The sequence below is a fragment of the Nycticebus coucang genome, chromosome 21 (genome assembly GCF_027406575.1).
Source record: "Nycticebus coucang isolate mNycCou1 chromosome 21, mNycCou1.pri, whole genome shotgun sequence".
NCBI lineage: Eukaryota > Metazoa > Chordata > Mammalia > Primates > Lorisidae > Nycticebus > Nycticebus coucang.
In genome coordinates, this window is record NC_069800.1 from 22,370,612 (window position 1) to 22,389,173 (window position 18,562).

The 18,562-nt window shown below is 41.0% G+C and overlaps 1 protein-coding gene and 1 non-coding gene across 2 annotated transcripts; one reads left to right on the forward strand and one right to left on the reverse strand.

Moving 5' to 3' along the window:
* The first annotated feature begins 6,875 nt into the window (after positions 1–6,875).
* Positions 6,876–7,371, forward strand: LOC128573824 (60S ribosomal protein L26-like). Its single transcript, XM_053574274.1, has one exon. It carries the CDS (start codon positions 6,895–6,897, stop codon positions 7,330–7,332), a length of 438 nt encoding a protein of 145 aa, XP_053430249.1. The 5' UTR covers positions 6,876–6,894; the 3' UTR covers positions 7,333–7,371.
* Positions 7,372–12,520: 5,149 nt separating this feature from the next.
* Positions 12,521–12,627, reverse strand: LOC128574289 (U6 spliceosomal RNA). Its single transcript, XR_008376666.1, has one exon. It is a non-coding gene; the product is annotated as a U6 spliceosomal RNA (small nuclear RNA).
* Positions 12,628–18,562: the final 5,935 nt, after the last annotated feature.

Sequence of the window (18,562 nt, forward strand, 5' to 3'; positions counted from 1 at the left end):
GACAGGTCGTAGAAGTCCAAGGCTGGGGTCCCAAAGCCTGTGTCACCTCTTCCATGGTTTAAGAAAGACCCTTATCCTGGAAATGGCTCCATAAAAAATGAACCCCAAGTCTTCAAATGTTTGTTACTGCTTCTCTCCCACTCAACCAGCCCCCTCTTCACCCTTCATTTAATGTACTTCTCACATTTCACACAATTGGGTGGCTATTTTTTTTCCCTTTACTTTGAGAGTTGATTTTCCTCTTCTTCTTTTATTACATAGCTCAGTGTTTAGGAAAAGGCCTTTAGGAATTAATACAAAACCAAGATAAAGATCTCAGAGCCAAAAGACTTTGGAAGAAACCATTTCAGGCCTTTGAAGCATACATGGCAGCCAACGGTTTGAACTATTGAGATTTTCTTGGGCAGGAAAATTTGGGAATAAAACTGGAACAGGACTTTCTTCCTTTCTCTACAAATTGTTCCATAGATCAAATATTAAAATGGAGGAGACTTTAAATTTGATATCCAAATCTAAAATTGATCTCCAAAAAATTTAGAGGAAGGAGAAACAAAAAGAAAAACATCAGAAGAGTGAAATTGCACATTAGTGGTGTTGGAGAGAGAATGGGATTGGAAGCCAAGAAACTCAGTTTCTGCTCCTGACTCTGCCACTAAAAGTAGCTGTGTATCCTTGAACAAAAAACTGACAGTTTCTTGGCCTTTTCTATAAAAGGAAGAGATCTGGGCATGGTTGTCTTTAAGCCCCCACATCCCACCCTCCACAAAAAACACAATCCACCACCACTACCTTCTTCTCTCTTCTGAGTTAGAAAGCAGTTATGTGCTGGTCCTCCATCATTCCTTTTAGTTTACTCCATAGAGCTGGTTGGTTTCCTATCCTTAAGTGAAAACGTGGGCACCTGGAATGATTTTTCTGATAGCTTGAAGAATTTCATCTTTCAAATCTAACTTTCCTTTCAATGCTAAGATTCTATTATTTACATAATTTCCAGTAACCATACCTCACACATTTGCAGAATTATGTTGAAGTCAGCAATGTGCTTCCATATATAGTAACTCAGTTGAGCCTGACAAATGTTACTTTGTTTCTTGGAAAAGAAGTTTAGAGACATTTAGTTACGTAGTGTATTTGGCTTCTTCAAGTTGCAAGTTCTTCCTGGAAATACAACTCAAAACTGGCACAATAAAAAATAAGAGCTTATTGGCCTTTGCAATCTCAAAGCCTGGGGTGGGTCTTCAGGTTCGGATGGATCAAGATACTTGGACAATACCACCTGTCTCTGTTCATAATCTGGCCACTCTCTTCTGTCTTATTTTTCAATTAAATCAACAAATCTCTATTGCACATCTGATATGTGTTAATTGTTGTCATAGACACAAGGGAATGCCTTGAACAAAGCCTTATATTTAAAGCAGTGACTAAACACATAGCTACATTCAAAAATGTACATGGAATTTACATTATTATACTCATGGGAAAATTCATAGAACATACATATTAGCGAAGGGAGAGGGCATAAGCAAACAGATAAATGATAGGTACTGTTGGAATAATCCAAGAGATAACAATGGATTGGAGTAGGCTAGTGGAGGAAAAGGAAAGTAATTGGATTTTGGATATTCTTTGAGGGTAGAGCACAAAGGGTTTTCTGATGGGTTGGAGGTAAAAGAAAGAGTTAAGGGTAATTCCATGGTTTCTGTTCTAAGAAACTGGGTCAATGGTGGACACATTTATGAGATGGGGAAGACCATTGGAAAAGCATATTTGTGGTGTGTGGATACCAAGCATTGCTTTGGGACATGCTATGTACATACCTATTCAACATATAAATGGAGATGTCCAACAAACTGTGGGCTTTTAAGAGACTGGTTCAGGCTAGAGATTATAGTGTGGGGTGTGTTGGCTCAATATACAGTCTTCAGTTTCGTTGCTCAGATGTTAACACTCAATTCCAGTCGAAAAGATAATGCTTATTTTTTGGTCATTGAAGCAGCAGTGTGATTTACCTTGGTTACCTTGGATCATTGTCATCCCCCCAGCCAATCACTGTGACCGAGGAAAGGGAAGCTCTGATTGGCCAGGTCTGTGTCCAAAATTTCCCTATTGAGCCAGGGTGGTCCCAGCACATGAACTAAGAATGGGAAAAGTTGATTCCTCAGAGAACTACCACCAGAAGTTTGAAGGGAATGCTGTGAAAGCATAAACCATGAAAAATAGGTTTAAAGATCTGGAATTCAACATGTCTCTTAGACAGTAGCTAAGATGGAGACTCACACTTCTGTAGTAAAATGTTAATAGACCTCCCCATTGGTTAGTTGAGAAGCAAGACATCATCCAAGCAAAAAATAAAATGCTGAAACATTTGTACCTAATTCCCTATTTTAGGGCTCCACAGTGGGAGCTCAAAAGTAAATAGTTCTGGCTGGGCATGGTGGCTTACGCCTATAATCGAGGCTGAGGAAGGAGGATCATTTGAGGCCAGGAGTTTGTGACCAGCCTAAGCAACATAGCAAGACCTTGTCTCTACAAAATACGTATAGAAAAATTAGCTGAGTGTGGTGGTAGTCCCAGCTTCTCAGGAGACTGAGGCAGGAAGATTGCTTGGGTCCGGGAGTTTGAGGTTGCAGTGAGCTATAATGATGTGACAGCACTGAGCTGGAGCAACAGAGAAAGCCTCTGTCTCATTAAAAAAAAAAAAAAAAAGAAAGAAAGAAAGTTCTCAACTCTGTTTCTCTTACCTATTGCAGCATATAACAAGCCACCCCAAAACATAACGGCTTTAAATATTTTATTAAACTCAAGTTTCTATATGGTTGGCCTCAGCTGGGCAGTTTTGCAGATCCTGGTTGGGTTACAGTGAGATGGTGGCTGAGACAGGAGCCATTTGGAGGTTGAACTGGGATAATGGGCAGCTGTGTCCCTCTCTCTCTGTTACCTCAGGGCCTTTCCTTTTTTACATGGCTCCTCCATGGTCTGTCCAACAAAATAGCCAGATTTCTTTTTTTTTTTTTTTGTAGAGACAGAGTCTCACTTTACTGCCCTCAGTAGAGTGCCGTGGCGTCACATGGCTCACAGCAACCTCCAGCTCTTGGCCTTACGTGATTCTCTTGCCTCAGCCTCCCGAGAAGCTGGGACTACGGGCGCCCGCCACAACACCCGGCTATTTTTTTTTTATTTTGGCTGGGGCTAGGTTTGAACCCACCACCTCTGGCATATGGGACCGGCACCCTACTCCTTGAGCCACAGGCACTGCCTACCCCTGGCTATTTTTTTGTTGCAGTTTGGCTGGGGCTGGGTTTGAACCTGCCACCCTCGGTATATGGGGCCGGCGCCCTACTCACTGAGCCACAGGCACTGCCCATAGCCAGATTTCTTAAATGGTGACCCAATGCCCCCGAAGGTTAAGTATTTCAAGAAGCGGAAAGTAGGAGTTTCCAGTCATCTTAAAGGACAGGACTGCAGTGTTATTTCTGTTTGTTCTATTGGCCAAATGTTTCAGCATTTTATTTTTCGCTTGGATGATGTCTTGCTTCTCAACTAACCAATGGGGAGGTCTATTAACATTTTACTACAGAAGTGTGAGTCTCCATCTTAGCTACCATCTAAGAGACATGTTGAATTCCACATCTTTAAACCTATTTTTAAAGTTTCAAGCCAGCCCAGATTTAATGTGAGAATGGGAATAAGCCAACACAAGGGGACGGCTACCAGCAGTGGCTCATTAGGGGTCATTCTTAGTGACTAACTGCCACTATCATATCATGTGAGACACGGGATTTTTGATTTAGGGCAGCTTTGCCCAAAATGTGAGTACAGAACATTAGCCTCACAAATGTTCATGAACGAAAGCATATTACAATTTCCATAAATTTAGAGAATGCTACATGTTATAAAAAATTTTACAATATCATCCTGTCCACTAAAAAATAAGGACTCAGAAAAGTCTATACTGGATAAAGCTCATGGTTTCTTCGAGAGCAGCAGTTCTCAACCTGTGGATTGTGACCCATAGGAACTGTATTAAAGGACCGTGGCATTAGGAAGGTTGAGAACCATGTTCTATATTCTTAAACTATGTTACTCCAAAAAGCAGAGCTTGAGACAAAGGTTTGCAAATAAGCAGTTTTTTAAAAGTGATCTTGGCCATGTCTTGGCTATGTTGCCCATAGGGAGACCTTATATTTACAAAAAAATTTAGCTGGATGTGTTGGCTCACATCTATAGGCCAAGCTACTTGGAAGGCTGAGGTGGAAAGATTGTTTGAGCCCAGGAGTTTGAGGCTGCAGTGAGCTATGATGACACCACTGCACTTCAGCCTGGGTGACAGCGGGAGATCCTATCCCTGAAACAACAACAACAACAACAAAGTGATCTTGAAAAAGAAAGTGATTTTAAGGAATGGAAAGAGTGGAAGAGAGAAAGAAAAAAAGGCAATCCAAGGGTGAGCTATGAAAGAAAAAAAGGCAATCCAAGGGGCTCTACATGGACGGGGACCCACTGTGCAGAAGGTACCTCAGAACTTCCACTCAGGAGATGGAAAGGAATCATTTTTATTTACTGGCTCCATCCCATGTTTTTTGAAGGTTTCCCTTTAAGTGTTTCATCTGTCACCTGTTCAAGACTGTATCTGCATCAGAAGCACCACAGATTCCTGCAGGCATCCCAGACTGAGACATAAAACATGAGGGTGTTTGGGACAAGGAGAGGACAGGGGAAGAAGGAAAAGAACAGCAGGCAATTGCTGAGAGAAACAAAAGTGGACAACTGCCGAGACAGAGGAAAAGGAGTTCCTTAGCTTAAACATGAGCGGGGTATGGAAGGTGGATTATTTGGGGCTACTACAAAAGCAGAACCAGCCAACATTGCAGTGAGAAAGTATTAAAATTCAGAGACTGTTCAACTCCTCAGACCCAGCCCCCACTCCCAAGAGGGATTGATCGATAAGAACTTTTTAAAGAAGTTAGTTAGAAGAAGAATCTCATGATGTATCAATGCCCTATTAAGATCTTGGAGACTTTCCAAAGGGGAAGTTAGTTACGAATAATATAAAGTCAGCTTGGTCAAGACCCTAGGTAAGAGAAACGCAGAAGCAAGAGTTAGGAAATGCATGAACATTAGAGGTAGGTGAAGCAAAGCTAGGGATTGGGGAATAAATACAAAGATAAAAGTTTTCAAGGGGTCCTTCTTCATCCTCAAGATGTGTTCTATCTGCTTATAAATGGTAAGTGTCTTCTATAAAGTAAACCTTTGCTAATTACCTGTCACTGCTATGCTGTATAACTCCATGTTCCACGCTGGCTCTGTTGGTGCTGCTTGATTTCCTCTTTTTTTTTTGCTGATGGACTCAAAGTTCTTCCAGATTCTTGGGGCCACTTGCTAGTGGCACTCAGAGAAAGCCTGAACTGGGGTTGGGGGTCTTCATAGCCTCCTGACAAGGGGAGGTACCTGCACTTGGCTGGTTGGTGTAGAAATGGCTGTATTAAATCTGTAGGCCAAGGACATGTGTATTGAGGCACAAATATCTTTGACATAGGTAACATTTCTCAAAATTGTCTACCTGAGGACTCGTTTTTCAAATGGTGCCTACCAATATCCCATGTTGCCATTAATGCATAAAACACCAAAGACAGTGTTATTGTAGGGGTTTGGGGAAAGTTCCCCTTTCCCCCAAAAGTTGGCTGAAAGATCAACTCACAATTAAGCCAAATTAATAAAAGAAAGTGGCTTATTTACAATGCATGTAGGGAGAATTACAGAGTGATTGACCAATGTCTTATGCTGAGATTTTTATAGCATCCTTTTAGAGTGGAGGGGGAGATGAAGGATGTAGGTAATTCTGTTTAGGATTGCAAAAAATTGTTGCTAGGGAGGATAAGTGGATGGGGGAAATAGATTGGTGTGTAAATGATTCTCTGAAAATTAAATTAACATGAAAGAGAGAGTTAGTATATTTAGAATGATTTGGGCCAGGTCCGATTACATTCTTAATCTGTTTTTTTCCCCCTGCAATATATTGAGATAACAGGGGGAAGAAGGGAAATCGATCGTTCTTTTGATCAGTCAGTCCAGTTACGCAAAGGGAAAGCTCCTTCTGATGTTTTTTGGTCTTGAAGGGCCTTTAGTTCAAAATATTCTTTATACCGAGAAGTCATATTTTGGGGTAAAATTTCCTGAGCTTCTTTATTATACTAAAGCATTACAAATCATCATTCCCCCAGTTTTCATGCTTAATTTCTCCCAGAATGTGTTCTTTTTGGCATTCTGGCTGAGTACTGGCATCTTAGTACTGATGGTCATCTATTAGAACACAAAGGTACGGAATCTTGTGCCCCTGTGTACACACTTGTTGGCAATTCTACCACCAAAGATTCCAACTTATGGCGGAGGGCACAAGTTAATTACACAGCACCCCTTTCTCCTTCCTTCTGCCTAACAATACCCTATATGTGAATAAAGTGACAGTGGTCCTGTTCTCAGCTTACGAGAATAGGTGGCTTAAGGCAATCAGTGCATTTCATCTTTTCATTTCGCCCTAGAGACTGTATGAAAGGCAACTTTCAATGATTTTCTAGATGTGTAAGGGAGAGCATGTTGCCCTGGTTGTTATTGATAACACCTTGTCACTGCAGAGCGAGCCAGGCTTAAGCTGAAGCCAGTACTGTGACAGGTAAGGTTAAAGTTGAAACGCTCCGGGGAGCCCTGGGTCAGCTCTGGCTTGAAGTTCAACTTACCTCCAGATTTCTCAGTTTGCATGTGCCAGTAGTTCTTTAGTGTTTAAACCAATCTTAGTTTGGTTTTCTGTGTTCTGCAATGGATTGCACTCTATGTGATTGCTTTGAAAAGGATGACTATGTCCCTTTTGCGGCCATCGCCGGAGAGGCAGCAGCCAAAATGAAGTTCAATCCCTTTGTGACTTCGGACCGAAGCAAGAACCGCAAAAGGCATTTCAACGCACCTTCTCACATTCGCAGGAAGATTATGTCTTCCCCTCTTTCCAAAGAGCTGAGACAGAAGTACAATGTTCGATCCATGCCCATCCGAAAGGATGATGAAGTTCAGGTTGTCCGGGGGTATTATAAAAGTCAGCAGATTGGCAAAGTAGTCCAGGTTTACAGGAAGAAATGCGTCATCTACATTGAGCGGGTGCAGCGGGAAAAGGCTAATGGCACAACTGTCCACGTGGGCATTCACCCCAGCAAGGTGGTCATTACTAGGCTTAAACTGGACAAAGACTGCAAAAAGATCCTTGAACGAAAAGCCAAATCTCGCCAAGTAGGAAAGGAAAAGGGCAAGTACAAGGAAGAAACAATTGAGAAGATGCAGGGATAAAATAATCTTATATGCAACTTTCATTAAACACTGCTGAAATGAAGAGAAAAAAAGAAAAGGATGACTATATTTCATGCTCATATGGGCTTCAAGAGATTAATTTCACAAGGCCTTATGTCTCAGTGTGTTTCTAACTTACAGAATAAATATTTATTTGGCACAATTTCGCCATTTCCCTCCCAGCATGCATTTGCTCTCAAATGTAGAACCCAAATACCCTTCCAGAGTTCTGGCCAGAGGTTTGTGAAAGACAGGCTATTCTTTAAGTATTCTTAAAGATTTCCCAAATTTAGAGATACTTTACAAAATATTGGGCCCCAAATAACTGACCCTTAAGAAGTGTCAAGGTCATGAAAAATGAAGGATTGAGTTAATAGTCCCAAATTAAAGGGAGCAAAAGAGACATGAAAACTGAATCCCATCCTAAATCGGATTTTGGACCAGAAAAAGATTAGCAGGACAATCAGTGAGATTTAAATTAGGTTTATAGGTATAGTTTATAGTATTGACTCAGTATTAATTTCCTGATTTTGATAACTGATTAACTGGTATGTAAATTCTAAGTTTTGGGGAGTTTGGTGAAGAACATCTTTGTACCATTTTGGTGATGTTTTGGAAGTCAGAATTTTTTTTTTCTTTTTTTTTTTTTGAGACATAGTCTCACTCTGATGCCCTTGATAAAGTACTGTGGTGTTATAGCTCACAGCAACCTCAAACTCAGGCTCAAGCAATCTTCTTGCCTCAGCCTCACAAGTAGCTGGGACTACAGGCATGCAATAAAACGCCAGGTTAGTTTTTTTTTTTATTTTTAATAGAGATGGGGTCTTGCTCTTTCTCAAGCTGGTCTTTAACTCTGGAGCTCAAGCAATCCACCCCCCTTGGCCTCCCAGAGTGCTAGGATTATAAGCATGAGCCACTACACTCAGCTCTGAAAGTCAGAAATTATTTTATTTTACTTTTTATTTTTTTAGACAGAGTCTCACTATGTTGCCCTCAGTAGAATGCTGTGGCATCACAGCTCACAGCAACCTCCAACTCTTGGGTTGAAGCAATTCTCTTGCCTCAGCCTCCTAAGGAGCTGGGACTATAGGCACCTGCCACAATGCCCGGCTATTTTTGTTGTTGTTGTTGCAGTTGATTAACTGGCCCAGGCGGGGTTCGAACCTGCCAATCTTGCTGTATGTGGCTGACACTGTAACCACTGTGTGGGGCCTGAGAAATTATTTTAAATTAAAAAGTTAAGAACATTTTTTTTTTAATTGAGCAATAAAGGTATAGGTTTGGAGTGTGCTTTTGTTAAAGCATTAATTAGAATCTCCACTGTCATGATATTTTATGAACACAGAGAGGACATGGATTTCCAAAGCTCCTTGGCAATCCATTCATTAGCAAAACTCAGAATTTGTAGTTCTTCCCTGGAAGATGCAAAGCTAAAGGCAAATCTATTTCTCTCATGGTGCCTTATTAAGAATATTTGACTTGGTTTTGGAAGAATGCAAAAATGTTTTGTTTTGGGAGTAATACAGATATCAATCCAAAGAATTTTTAAAGCAGGCAATTGTTCAAATAAGACTTTTTGTCTCAGATCATAGAGTAAGAGGATTTGACAGAGAAATTGCCAAGGAGATTCTTCTGAGTGGGCTGTTTCTGGTACTCACTAGTGAGTTGTAAGCCAGTATTTAGAATGAGTGAGTCTGGAAAGTAGATTTGGTGGGAAAAGAGGATGATTTGCTCACCAATAATAATGATAAATACTGCTGACAAGGAACTTTTGATTAGCAAATGGAAAATAAACTCAAAACACATAAGCTGAGTCCCTTAGAAATGAAGTCAGAACAAATTCTTTTCTTTCTTTGTGTTTTTTTTTTTTTTTTTTTAGAGACAGAGTCTCACTTTGTCGCCCTCAGTAGAGTGCTCTCACGTCACAGCTCACAGCAACCTCCAACTCCTGGGCTTAGGCAATTCTCTTGCCTCAGTCTCCTGAGTAGCTGGGACTACAGGTGCCCGCCACAACGCCTGGCTGTGTTTTTGATTGCAGTTTGGCCAGGGCCAGGTTCAAACCCGCCACACCCAGTATATGGGGCCGGCACCCTACTCACTGAGCCACAGATACCACCCCAGAGGATTATTTCTGATTACTGTTTTCTACCTTCTGATAGCAAATTGCCTAATTTTTCCCCTTCTATTTTTTTTCTTTTTTTTTTTTTTTTGCAGTTTTTGGCTGGGGTTGGGTTTGAACCCACCATCTCTGGTATATGGGGCCAGCACTCTACTCCTTGAGCCACAGGTGCTACCCTTCTATTTCTTTTTTGTTCTTCCCTTTTATTTTTTATTTTTTTAATTAATTTATTTTTATTGTTAAATCATAGCTGTGTACATTAGTGCAATCAAAGGGTACAATGTGTGGGTTTCATATACAATCTGAAATATTCTCATCAAACTGTTCAACGTAGCCTTCATGGCATTTTCTTAGTTACTGTATGTAGGCACTTGTATTCTGTATTTAGTAAGTTTTGCCTGTACCCATTCTAAGATGCACCGTAGATGTGGCCCCATCCATCACCTTCCCTCCACCAAGACCTCGCCCCTCCCTTCCCCTTCCTTGGCCCTTTCCCCATAGTCTTGTGCTGTAGTTCAGTTATAGCCTTCATGTGAAAGCTATAATTTAGCTTCATTGTAGAGCTGAGTACATCAGATACTTTTTCTTCCACTCCTGAGATACTTTGTTAAGAAGAATATGTTCCAGCTCCATCCATGTAAACATGAAAGAGGTAAAGTCTCCATCTTTCTTTAAGGCATAATATTCCATGGTATACATGTACCACAATTTGCTAGTCCATTCGTGGGTTGATGGACACTTGGGCTTCTTCCATGACTTAGCAATTATGAATTGGGCTGCAATAAACATTCTGGTACACATGTCCTTGTTATATTGTGATTTTATTTATTTATTTATTTATTTATTTTATTAAATCATAGCTGTGTACATTAGTATGATCATGGGGCACCATACACTTGGTTCATAGACCGTTTGACACATTTTCATCACACTAGTTAACATAGCTTTCGTGGCATTTTCTTAGTTATTTTGCTAAGACCTTTACAGTCCACATTTACTAGGATTCACATATACCCTTGTAAGATGCACCGCAGGTGTAATCCCATTAATCCCTCTCCCTCCACCTCCCTCCCCCCTCGCTCCCCTCCCTTTCCCCCTTCTCCCTATTCTTAGGTTGTAAGTGCGTTATAGCTTTCATGTGAAGGTCCTACATTAGTTTCATAATAAGGACAAGTACACTGGGTACTTTTTCTTCCATTCTTGAGACAATTTACTAAGAAGAATATGTTCCAGCTCCATCCATGTAAACATGAAAGAGGTAAAGTCTCCATCTTTTTTTAAGGCTGCATAATATTCCATGGACTTAGCAATTATGAATAGGGCTGCAATAAATATTATGATACAAATATCTTTGTTACGATGTGATTTTTGGTCTTCTGGGTATATGCCCAGTAGAGGGATTACAGGATTGAATGGCAGATCTACTTTTAGATCTCTAAGTGTTCTCCATATCTCTTTCCAAAAGGAATGTATTAATTTGCATTCCCACCAGCAGTGCAAAAGTGTTCCCTTTTCTCCACATCCACGCCAACATCTCTGGTCTTGGGATTTTGTGATATAGGCTAGTCTCACTTGAGTTAGATGATATCTCAAAGTAGTTTTGATTTGCATTTCTCTGATGATTAAAGATGATGAGCATTTTTTCATATGTCTGAAGGCCATGCACCTGTCTTCTTCAGAGAAGTTTCTCTTCAAGTCCCTTGCCCAGCCTGCAATGGGATCCCTTGTCCTTTGAGTTCTCTGTGGATTCTGGTTATTAAACCATTGTCGGAGACATAACCTGCAAATATCTTTTCCCATTCTGAGGGCTGTTTGCTTGCTTTACATACTGTGTTCTTGGCTGTGCAGAGGCTTTTTAGTTTGATCAAGTCCCAATAGTGTATTTTTGAAGCAGCTTCAATTGCCCGGGGGATCCTTCTCATAAAAAACTCACCCAACCCAATTTCTTCAAGGGGTTTCCCTGCACTCCCTTCTAGTATTTTTATAGTTTCATGTCTTAGGTTTAAATGTTTAATCCAGTGAGAGTCTATCTTGGTTAATGGTGAGAGGTGTGGGTCCAGTATCAGTCTTCTACAGGTTGCCAGCCCGTTTACCCAGCACCATTTGTTAAATAGGGAATCTTTTCCCCATTAAATGTTTTTAATTGGATTGTCAAAGATTAAATAACGGTAATTAGCTGGATTCATCTCTTGGTTCTCTATTCTGTTCCAGACATCTACTTCTCTGTTTTTGTGCCAGTACCATGCTGTTTTGATCACTATCGATTTGTAGTATAGTCTGAGGTCTGGTAGCGTGATTCCTCCTGCTTTGTTTTTATTTTTGAGTAATGTCTTGGCTATTCGAGATTTTTTCTGATTCCATATAAAACGAAGTATTGTTTTTTCAAGATCTTTAAAGTATGACAGTGGAGCTTTAATGGGGATTGAGTTGAAATTATATATTGCTTTGGGTAGTATGGACATTTTAACAATGTTGATTCTTCCCAACCATGAGCATGGTATATTTTTCCATTTGTTAACATTCTCTGCTATCTCTTTTCTTAGAGTTTCATAGTTCTCTTTATATAGATCTTTCACGTCCTTTGATAGATAAACTCCCAAGTATTTCATCTTCTTTGGCACTACTGTGAATGGGATGGAGTCCTTAATTGTTTTTTCAACTTGACTATTGTTGGTATATATAAAGGCTACTGATTTATGAATGTTGATTTTGTAACCTGAGACGCTGCTGTATTCCTTGATCACTTCTAAGAGTTTTGTAGTAGAGTCCCTAGTATTTTCCAGATATACAATCATATCATCTGCAAAGAACGAAAGTTTGATCTCTTCTGACCCTATGTGGATACCCTTGATCGCCTTTTCTTCCTTAATTGCGGTGGCTAAAACTTCCATTACAATGTTAAAGAGCAATGGAGACAATGGGCAGCCTTGTCTGGTTCCAGATCTGAGTGGAAATGATTCCAATTTAACTCCATTCAATATGATATTGGCTGTGGGTTTGCTGTAGATGGCCTCTATCAGTTTAAGAAATGTCCCTTCTATACCAATTTTCTTTTCTTTTCTTCTTTTTTTAAATATGGAACGCTTCATGAATTTGCGTGTCATCCTTGCGCGGGGGCCATGCTAATCTTCTCTGTATCGTTCCATTTTTAGTATATGTGCTGCCGAAGCGAGCACAATATATACCAATTTTCTTAAGTGTTCTGATCATGAAGGGATGTTGGATGTTATCAAAAGCTTTTTCTGCATCGATTGAGAGAATCATATGGTCTTTGTTTTTTAATTTGTTTATGTGCTGAATTACATTTATAGATTTACGTATATTGAACCAGCCTTGAGATCCTGGGATAAAATCCGACTTGGTCATGATGTATGATTTGTTTGATGTGTTGCTGGATTCTGTTTGTTAGAATCTTGTTGAATATTTTTGCATCTATATTCATTAGTGATATTGGTCTATAATTTTCTTTTCTTGTTGGGTCTTTTCCTGGTTTGGGGATCAGGGTGATCTTTGCTTCATAGAATGTGTTGGGTGGTCTTCCTTCTTTTTCTACCTTTTGGAACAGGTTGAGTAATATAGGTAGTAATTCCTCTTTAAAGGTTTGGTAGAATTCTGACATGAAACCATCTGGTCCCGGGCTTTTCTTTTTGGGGAAATTTTGTATGGTTGACGTTATTTCCAAACTTGATATGGGCCTATTCAACATTTCCACTTGATTTTGGTTAAGTCTTGGAAGGTGACGTGCTTCCAAGTAACGGTCAATTTCCTTCAGATTTTTGTATTTCTGAGAGTAAAGTTTCTTGTAATATTCATTAAGGATTTTTTGGATTTCTAATGAGTCTGTTGTTATTTTGTCTTTGTTATTTCTGATTGATGAGATTAGAGATTTTACTCTTTTTTTCCTGATTAGGTTGGCCAAAGGTTTATCTATTTTGTTGGACTTTTCAAAAAACCAGCTTTTTGATTTATTGATCTGTTGTATTATTCTTTTGTTTTCAATTTCATTTAGTTCTGGTCTGATTTTGGTTATTTCTTTTCTTCTACTGGATTTGGGGTTGGAGTGTTCTTCCATTTCCAGTCCCTTGAGATGTCCCATTAAGTTGCTTACTTCCTCTCTTTCTGTTCTCCTGAGGAAGGCTTGCAGTGCTATAAATTTCCCTCTTAGAACTGCCTTTGCGGTGTCCCAGAGGTTCTGATAGTTCATGTCTTCATTGTCATTTTGTTCCAAAAATTTGGCAATTTCCTTCTTGATCTCATCTCTGACCCAGCTATCATTCAGCATTCAGTTATTTAACTTCCATGTTTTTTGTATGAGTATGCAGATTCCTGTTGTTACTCATCTCAAGTTTTATTCCATGATGGTCTGAGAAGATGCATGGAATAATTTCTATTCCTTTAAATTTACTGAGGTTGGACTTGTGACCTAAGATGTGATCGATTTTGGAATAAGTTCCATGGGCTGATGAGAAGTATGTGTATTCAGTTTTGTTGGGATGAAATGTTCTGTAGATGTCTGCTAAATCTAAATGCTGGATGGTTAGAGTTAAATCTAGAATTTCTTTACTCAGCTTTTCTTTGGAGGATCGATCCATCACTGCCAAAAGAGTTTTAAAATCTCTGACTATTATAGAGTTGGAGGAAATAAAGTTGCTCATGTCTGTTAGAGTTTCTCTTATAAATTGAGGTGCATTCTGGTTGGGTGCATAGATATTAATAATTGAAATCTCATCATATTGAGTCTTACCCTTAACAAATATGAAGTGACCATTTTTGTCCTTCCTTACTTTTGTTGGTTTAAAGCCTATTGTATCCGCAAATAAAATCGCAACTCCTGCTTTTTTCTGGTTACCATTTGCCTGAAGTATGGATGACCATCCTTTCACCCTGAGTCTGTATTTGTCTTTTAAGTTAAGATGTGACTCTTGTATGCAACAAAAGTCTGGCCTGAGTTTTTGTATCCAGTCAGCTAACCTATGTCTCTTTAGAGGGCAGTTTAAGCCATTCACATTAATGGAGAGTATTGATAAGTTTGGTGAAAGTTGGGCTATTGAGTTTTTCGAAAGTCCAATGGGCATTTTTAATCCTTTTGCCATTGTGGAAGTTGGAGTTTCATCAGAAGTTTCTGAGTGAGTTCACTTTTGTAGTAGAAGATTGGGTTGGTTATTATGGAGGATAAGTCTGAGAATATCCTGAAGAGCTGGTTTGGTTATGGCTCCAAATTTCTTTAGCATATGAATGTCATTAAACTATTTAATTTCTCCATCATAAATGAAACTCAGTTTAGCTGGGTACAAGATCCAGGGTTGAAAGTTATCTTGCTTTAGGAGATTAAACGTTGATGACCACCCTCTTCTGGCTTAAAAGTTTCAGCAGAGAGATCTGCAGTCATTCTAATGTTCTTCCCTTTGAAGGTAATAGTTTTCTTTCGCCTGGCCGCTTTGAGAATTTTCTCCTTCATATTAAGTTTAGTGAAGTTAATTATGATATGCCTGGGGGATGTCTTATTGGGGTTGAGTCGTGATGGGGTTCTGAAGCTATCTTCTCTCTTAATTTCAGGTTCTCTAGGCATGTCTGGAAAATTCTCTTTCATAATTTCATGCAGAAGGGCCTCTGCGCCCAGTGAGGCCACTTCATCTGTTTCAGGAATTCCTATGAGTCAGATATTTGCCTTCTTCGAGTTATCCCAGAGCTCTCTGAGAGAGTGATCCATTTTTGCTCTCCATTTCTCTTCCTCTTTGAGAGTTTGGGAGCGTTCAAAGGCTTTATCTTCAATGTCGGAGATCCTTTCTTCTGCTTGGGCCATTCTGTTGCTAAGGGATTCTACTGTATTTTTCATATCTTTGAGGGCTGCAAATTCTTGTTTCAGTGTGTCTAACTCTTTGGTGGTTTTGTCTTTAAATTCATTAAATTCTTGAGACAGCTTTTGAATTTCTCCACGAATTCCTAGTTCCATTTTGTTAATCTTGTTTGCCATCCAAATTCTGAATTCGATTTCTGACATCTCAGCCAGTTGTTTGTGAATGGGATCTTCAATTACATTTGCCGTATCTTTCCTTGGGGGGTTGATCTCTTCTGGTTATTCATTTTACCCGAGTTTTTCTGCTGATTCTGCCCCATGATTGTTTTACTCCTTTTGATTTCTTCCCTGGTGTTTTGTTGAGGACCCGTACAGTGCTGTGGCCTGAGAAACTGGGGCCCTGTTTGGTGTAGAGGGGCTAAGTGGTTCTGTCTTGTTTTCAGCTTGTTTCTATGTGACCCTAGTGAAACAGTTACTCTGGGTTGAAGTCTCAGCTGTGAAGAAATATCAGCAATTAAGTCACCCCACCCACCACAGGCAACAAATGGAAAAGGAAAATCAAACCTTCCTACAACCACACACCCAGGGCACCACCTGGATAGTCCCCAGGTGAGTGGCTCAGTTCAAAAGGTCCAAATCAATTGTCTCAGTCAGCAGCTGCCTCGGGTGGGAGAGTTGAACAGTTCCCCTGGGAACTGGATCATAGGGGTCTGGTGACTGCTCTAATATGGCTTGCTCCAGTGCTGGGTGGAGTCAGGAATAGCCACCCAGTAAATAGATCAGTCTGAGAAGATTGGTGCCTCCTTCCCCACCTTGCAGCTCTGTCACACCCAGTCTCTGCTAGCCGCCCAGGGCTGTGACCCAGTCAGTTGTCTGTAGTAAGCAGATACTCCAGGGGTTTGCACCTGCCTAAGTCACAGGGTAGTCTGTGTCTGGTCGTCTAGGCCGCTACTCTCTGTCTTTATCCAGCAGGGGGTGGTGTGGCCTGTCAACCTTGGGCACTTGATGGAGGCTAGAGGTGTTCACTCATTTCCAGCCCCACCCTTAGTTTATGTTACTGAGTGAACAGAACAACCCCGTGGGAGTTTGTTTCTGACCCTGCTAGATTCTTCTGCAGAGGAGAGGCTGATTTGAGTTCCCAGAACCTGTGCCTCAGGCCCCTGTCTTTAGTCCTGCAGGTTTGTATTCACAGCATGATCAGTTGTCGGCTGTAGCCTCTTGGCCTCCTTTGTTTATAGGCTGGTGATCCCCTGAGGGCCAGTTGCGTCGTATGCTCAGTAAAGCAGTCTTCTGGATAAGCCCCACCCTGGGAGTTTCTTGGCTCTGTGGGTGTGTTTTCTAGTCCCTATGTTCCACCCAGGTCAGTGCCACCTCAGGCAAACCCTTTACTCATGGGGCCTGTGTTTCAGTCCCAGGTCTGTTCCATGGTGGTTGCCATCTGAGAAGATGCTCAGCCTCATCTGGTTGCCCAGGAAGACAGGAGGAGAGGCTATGGGATATCTGGGGTTGGGCCTTGTTATTGCTGAAGACGGCTGTTGCTCTGCACCTCGGGGCACCACCGCTCCAGTGTAATTCCCTCTTAACTGACCATCGTCTTCTCACTCCTTTGCTACAGAGTCAGCACTGGCCAGCTGCAGTCCAGGTCCTGTCTGCACCTCTCGAGAGTTCACCAAAGAATCTGGACTCCTGGGGGTGCAGGTCTCCAGATCACGGAGTGAGAGTGGAGGGGAGTGTTAGGAGCTCAGATTTGCAGGTTCCAAGCTCATTGAGACCAAATGAACAAATAAACAGATACAAAGGTTACCAGGCACACATGCCCATAGATACAGAGACAGACGGAAACACATAGACATACAGGTAACAGCCATGACAACAGCAATGTAAGAACGACTGCAATAAAAATAGTGATAATCGTAAAATAATTGAAAGAAAGGGAAAAAAAGAAAGAAAAAAGTGATTTTAGTAGGAATGTTAAATGAGAAGAAAGAAGAAATTTAAATTAGAAGACATAGAAATAAAAAATATATCTATATAAAAAGTAATAATAAAAAATTATCGAAATCTCCTCTAAGAAAATGGTGAGGAAAAAACAGAGAAAAACAAAGCAAACAAAAAAAAAACACGAAACAAAAAAACAACAACAAAATAAAACAAAAAGGCACCAACTACAAAAATATTCTTGCGTGTAGAAATATACCTAAATATGTCTATATGTCTGCTGTAGGGATCAACTTTCGTAGGAATATATTCATACTGCAATATACTTTCTGGACATCAGGTGGCTCTGTGAGTGGTTCCGAGACTTATACCTGATTTACAGTTTATACTTTTACCATGGTGACCACCTTCCATGGCCGATTGCCATTTTGGAATTTCTTTTTTCTTTTTTTGTAGAGACAGAGTCTCACTTTATGGCCTTCGGTAGAGTGCCGTGGCCTCACACAGCTCACAGCAACCTCCAACTCCTGGGCTTAAGGCGATTCTCTTGCCTTAGCCTCCCGAGCAGCTGGGACTACAGGCACCCACCACAACGCCTGGCTATTTTTTGGTTGTAGTTTGGCCGGGGCCGGGTTTGAACCCGCCATTTTGGAATTTCTGTAAAAGTTTTTCACCTAAGAATTGTGTAACCTCGGCTGTTCTTTTCCAGACAGCACTTGCGACCAACCTTCCCACTCAGTGCAGGTGTCCACACTTCTTAAGTCTTTCCACTCTGTTCCCAGATTTTCCTGCAACTGGCAACTGCAACCAGCTATAGGGGGAGTGGTGCTGAGTTCGCACAGTAGTTGGTGGGCTTGCGGTTTTATCTGCTGTAGCTGGCTTCCAGGGCTGAAGCCAAGTTCGCGGCTTTAGCAGCTAAAGCTGGGTCCGCGGCTTCAGTAGCTTCACAGCTTTATCAGCCAAAGCCGGGTCCACGGCTTCAAGCCGGTTCCCATGGTTGGCACGTTCGGGGGACTTATTCTGAGTTTTATGGTTCAGAGTTTCCCTTTTGGATCGGCGCCCACTAGTTCGCCAGGCAACCTGAACCGCCAGCCCCCTCCAACACGTGTGGGAAAGGTGCCCGCCCTTTTGGGTAGTTCAAAATGTCTGTTTCCCGGGCAGGATCCCTTCCCTTCAATTGTCCAACAGTTTGCCCAGCTCCCCGTGGTTTTGAGTAGCTCTCCTTTCGGATGCCTCCCTCAGTTCAGGAATAATTATTTATCAATTGGGTTTTTTCAGCATTTACAAGCTGCTGTTCTCCATAGGAGAGGGGCCTGCTGGCCGGCACAGCGGAGCAGGGAAGAATCTCTACAACAGAGTCTGTGATTTTAAATTAA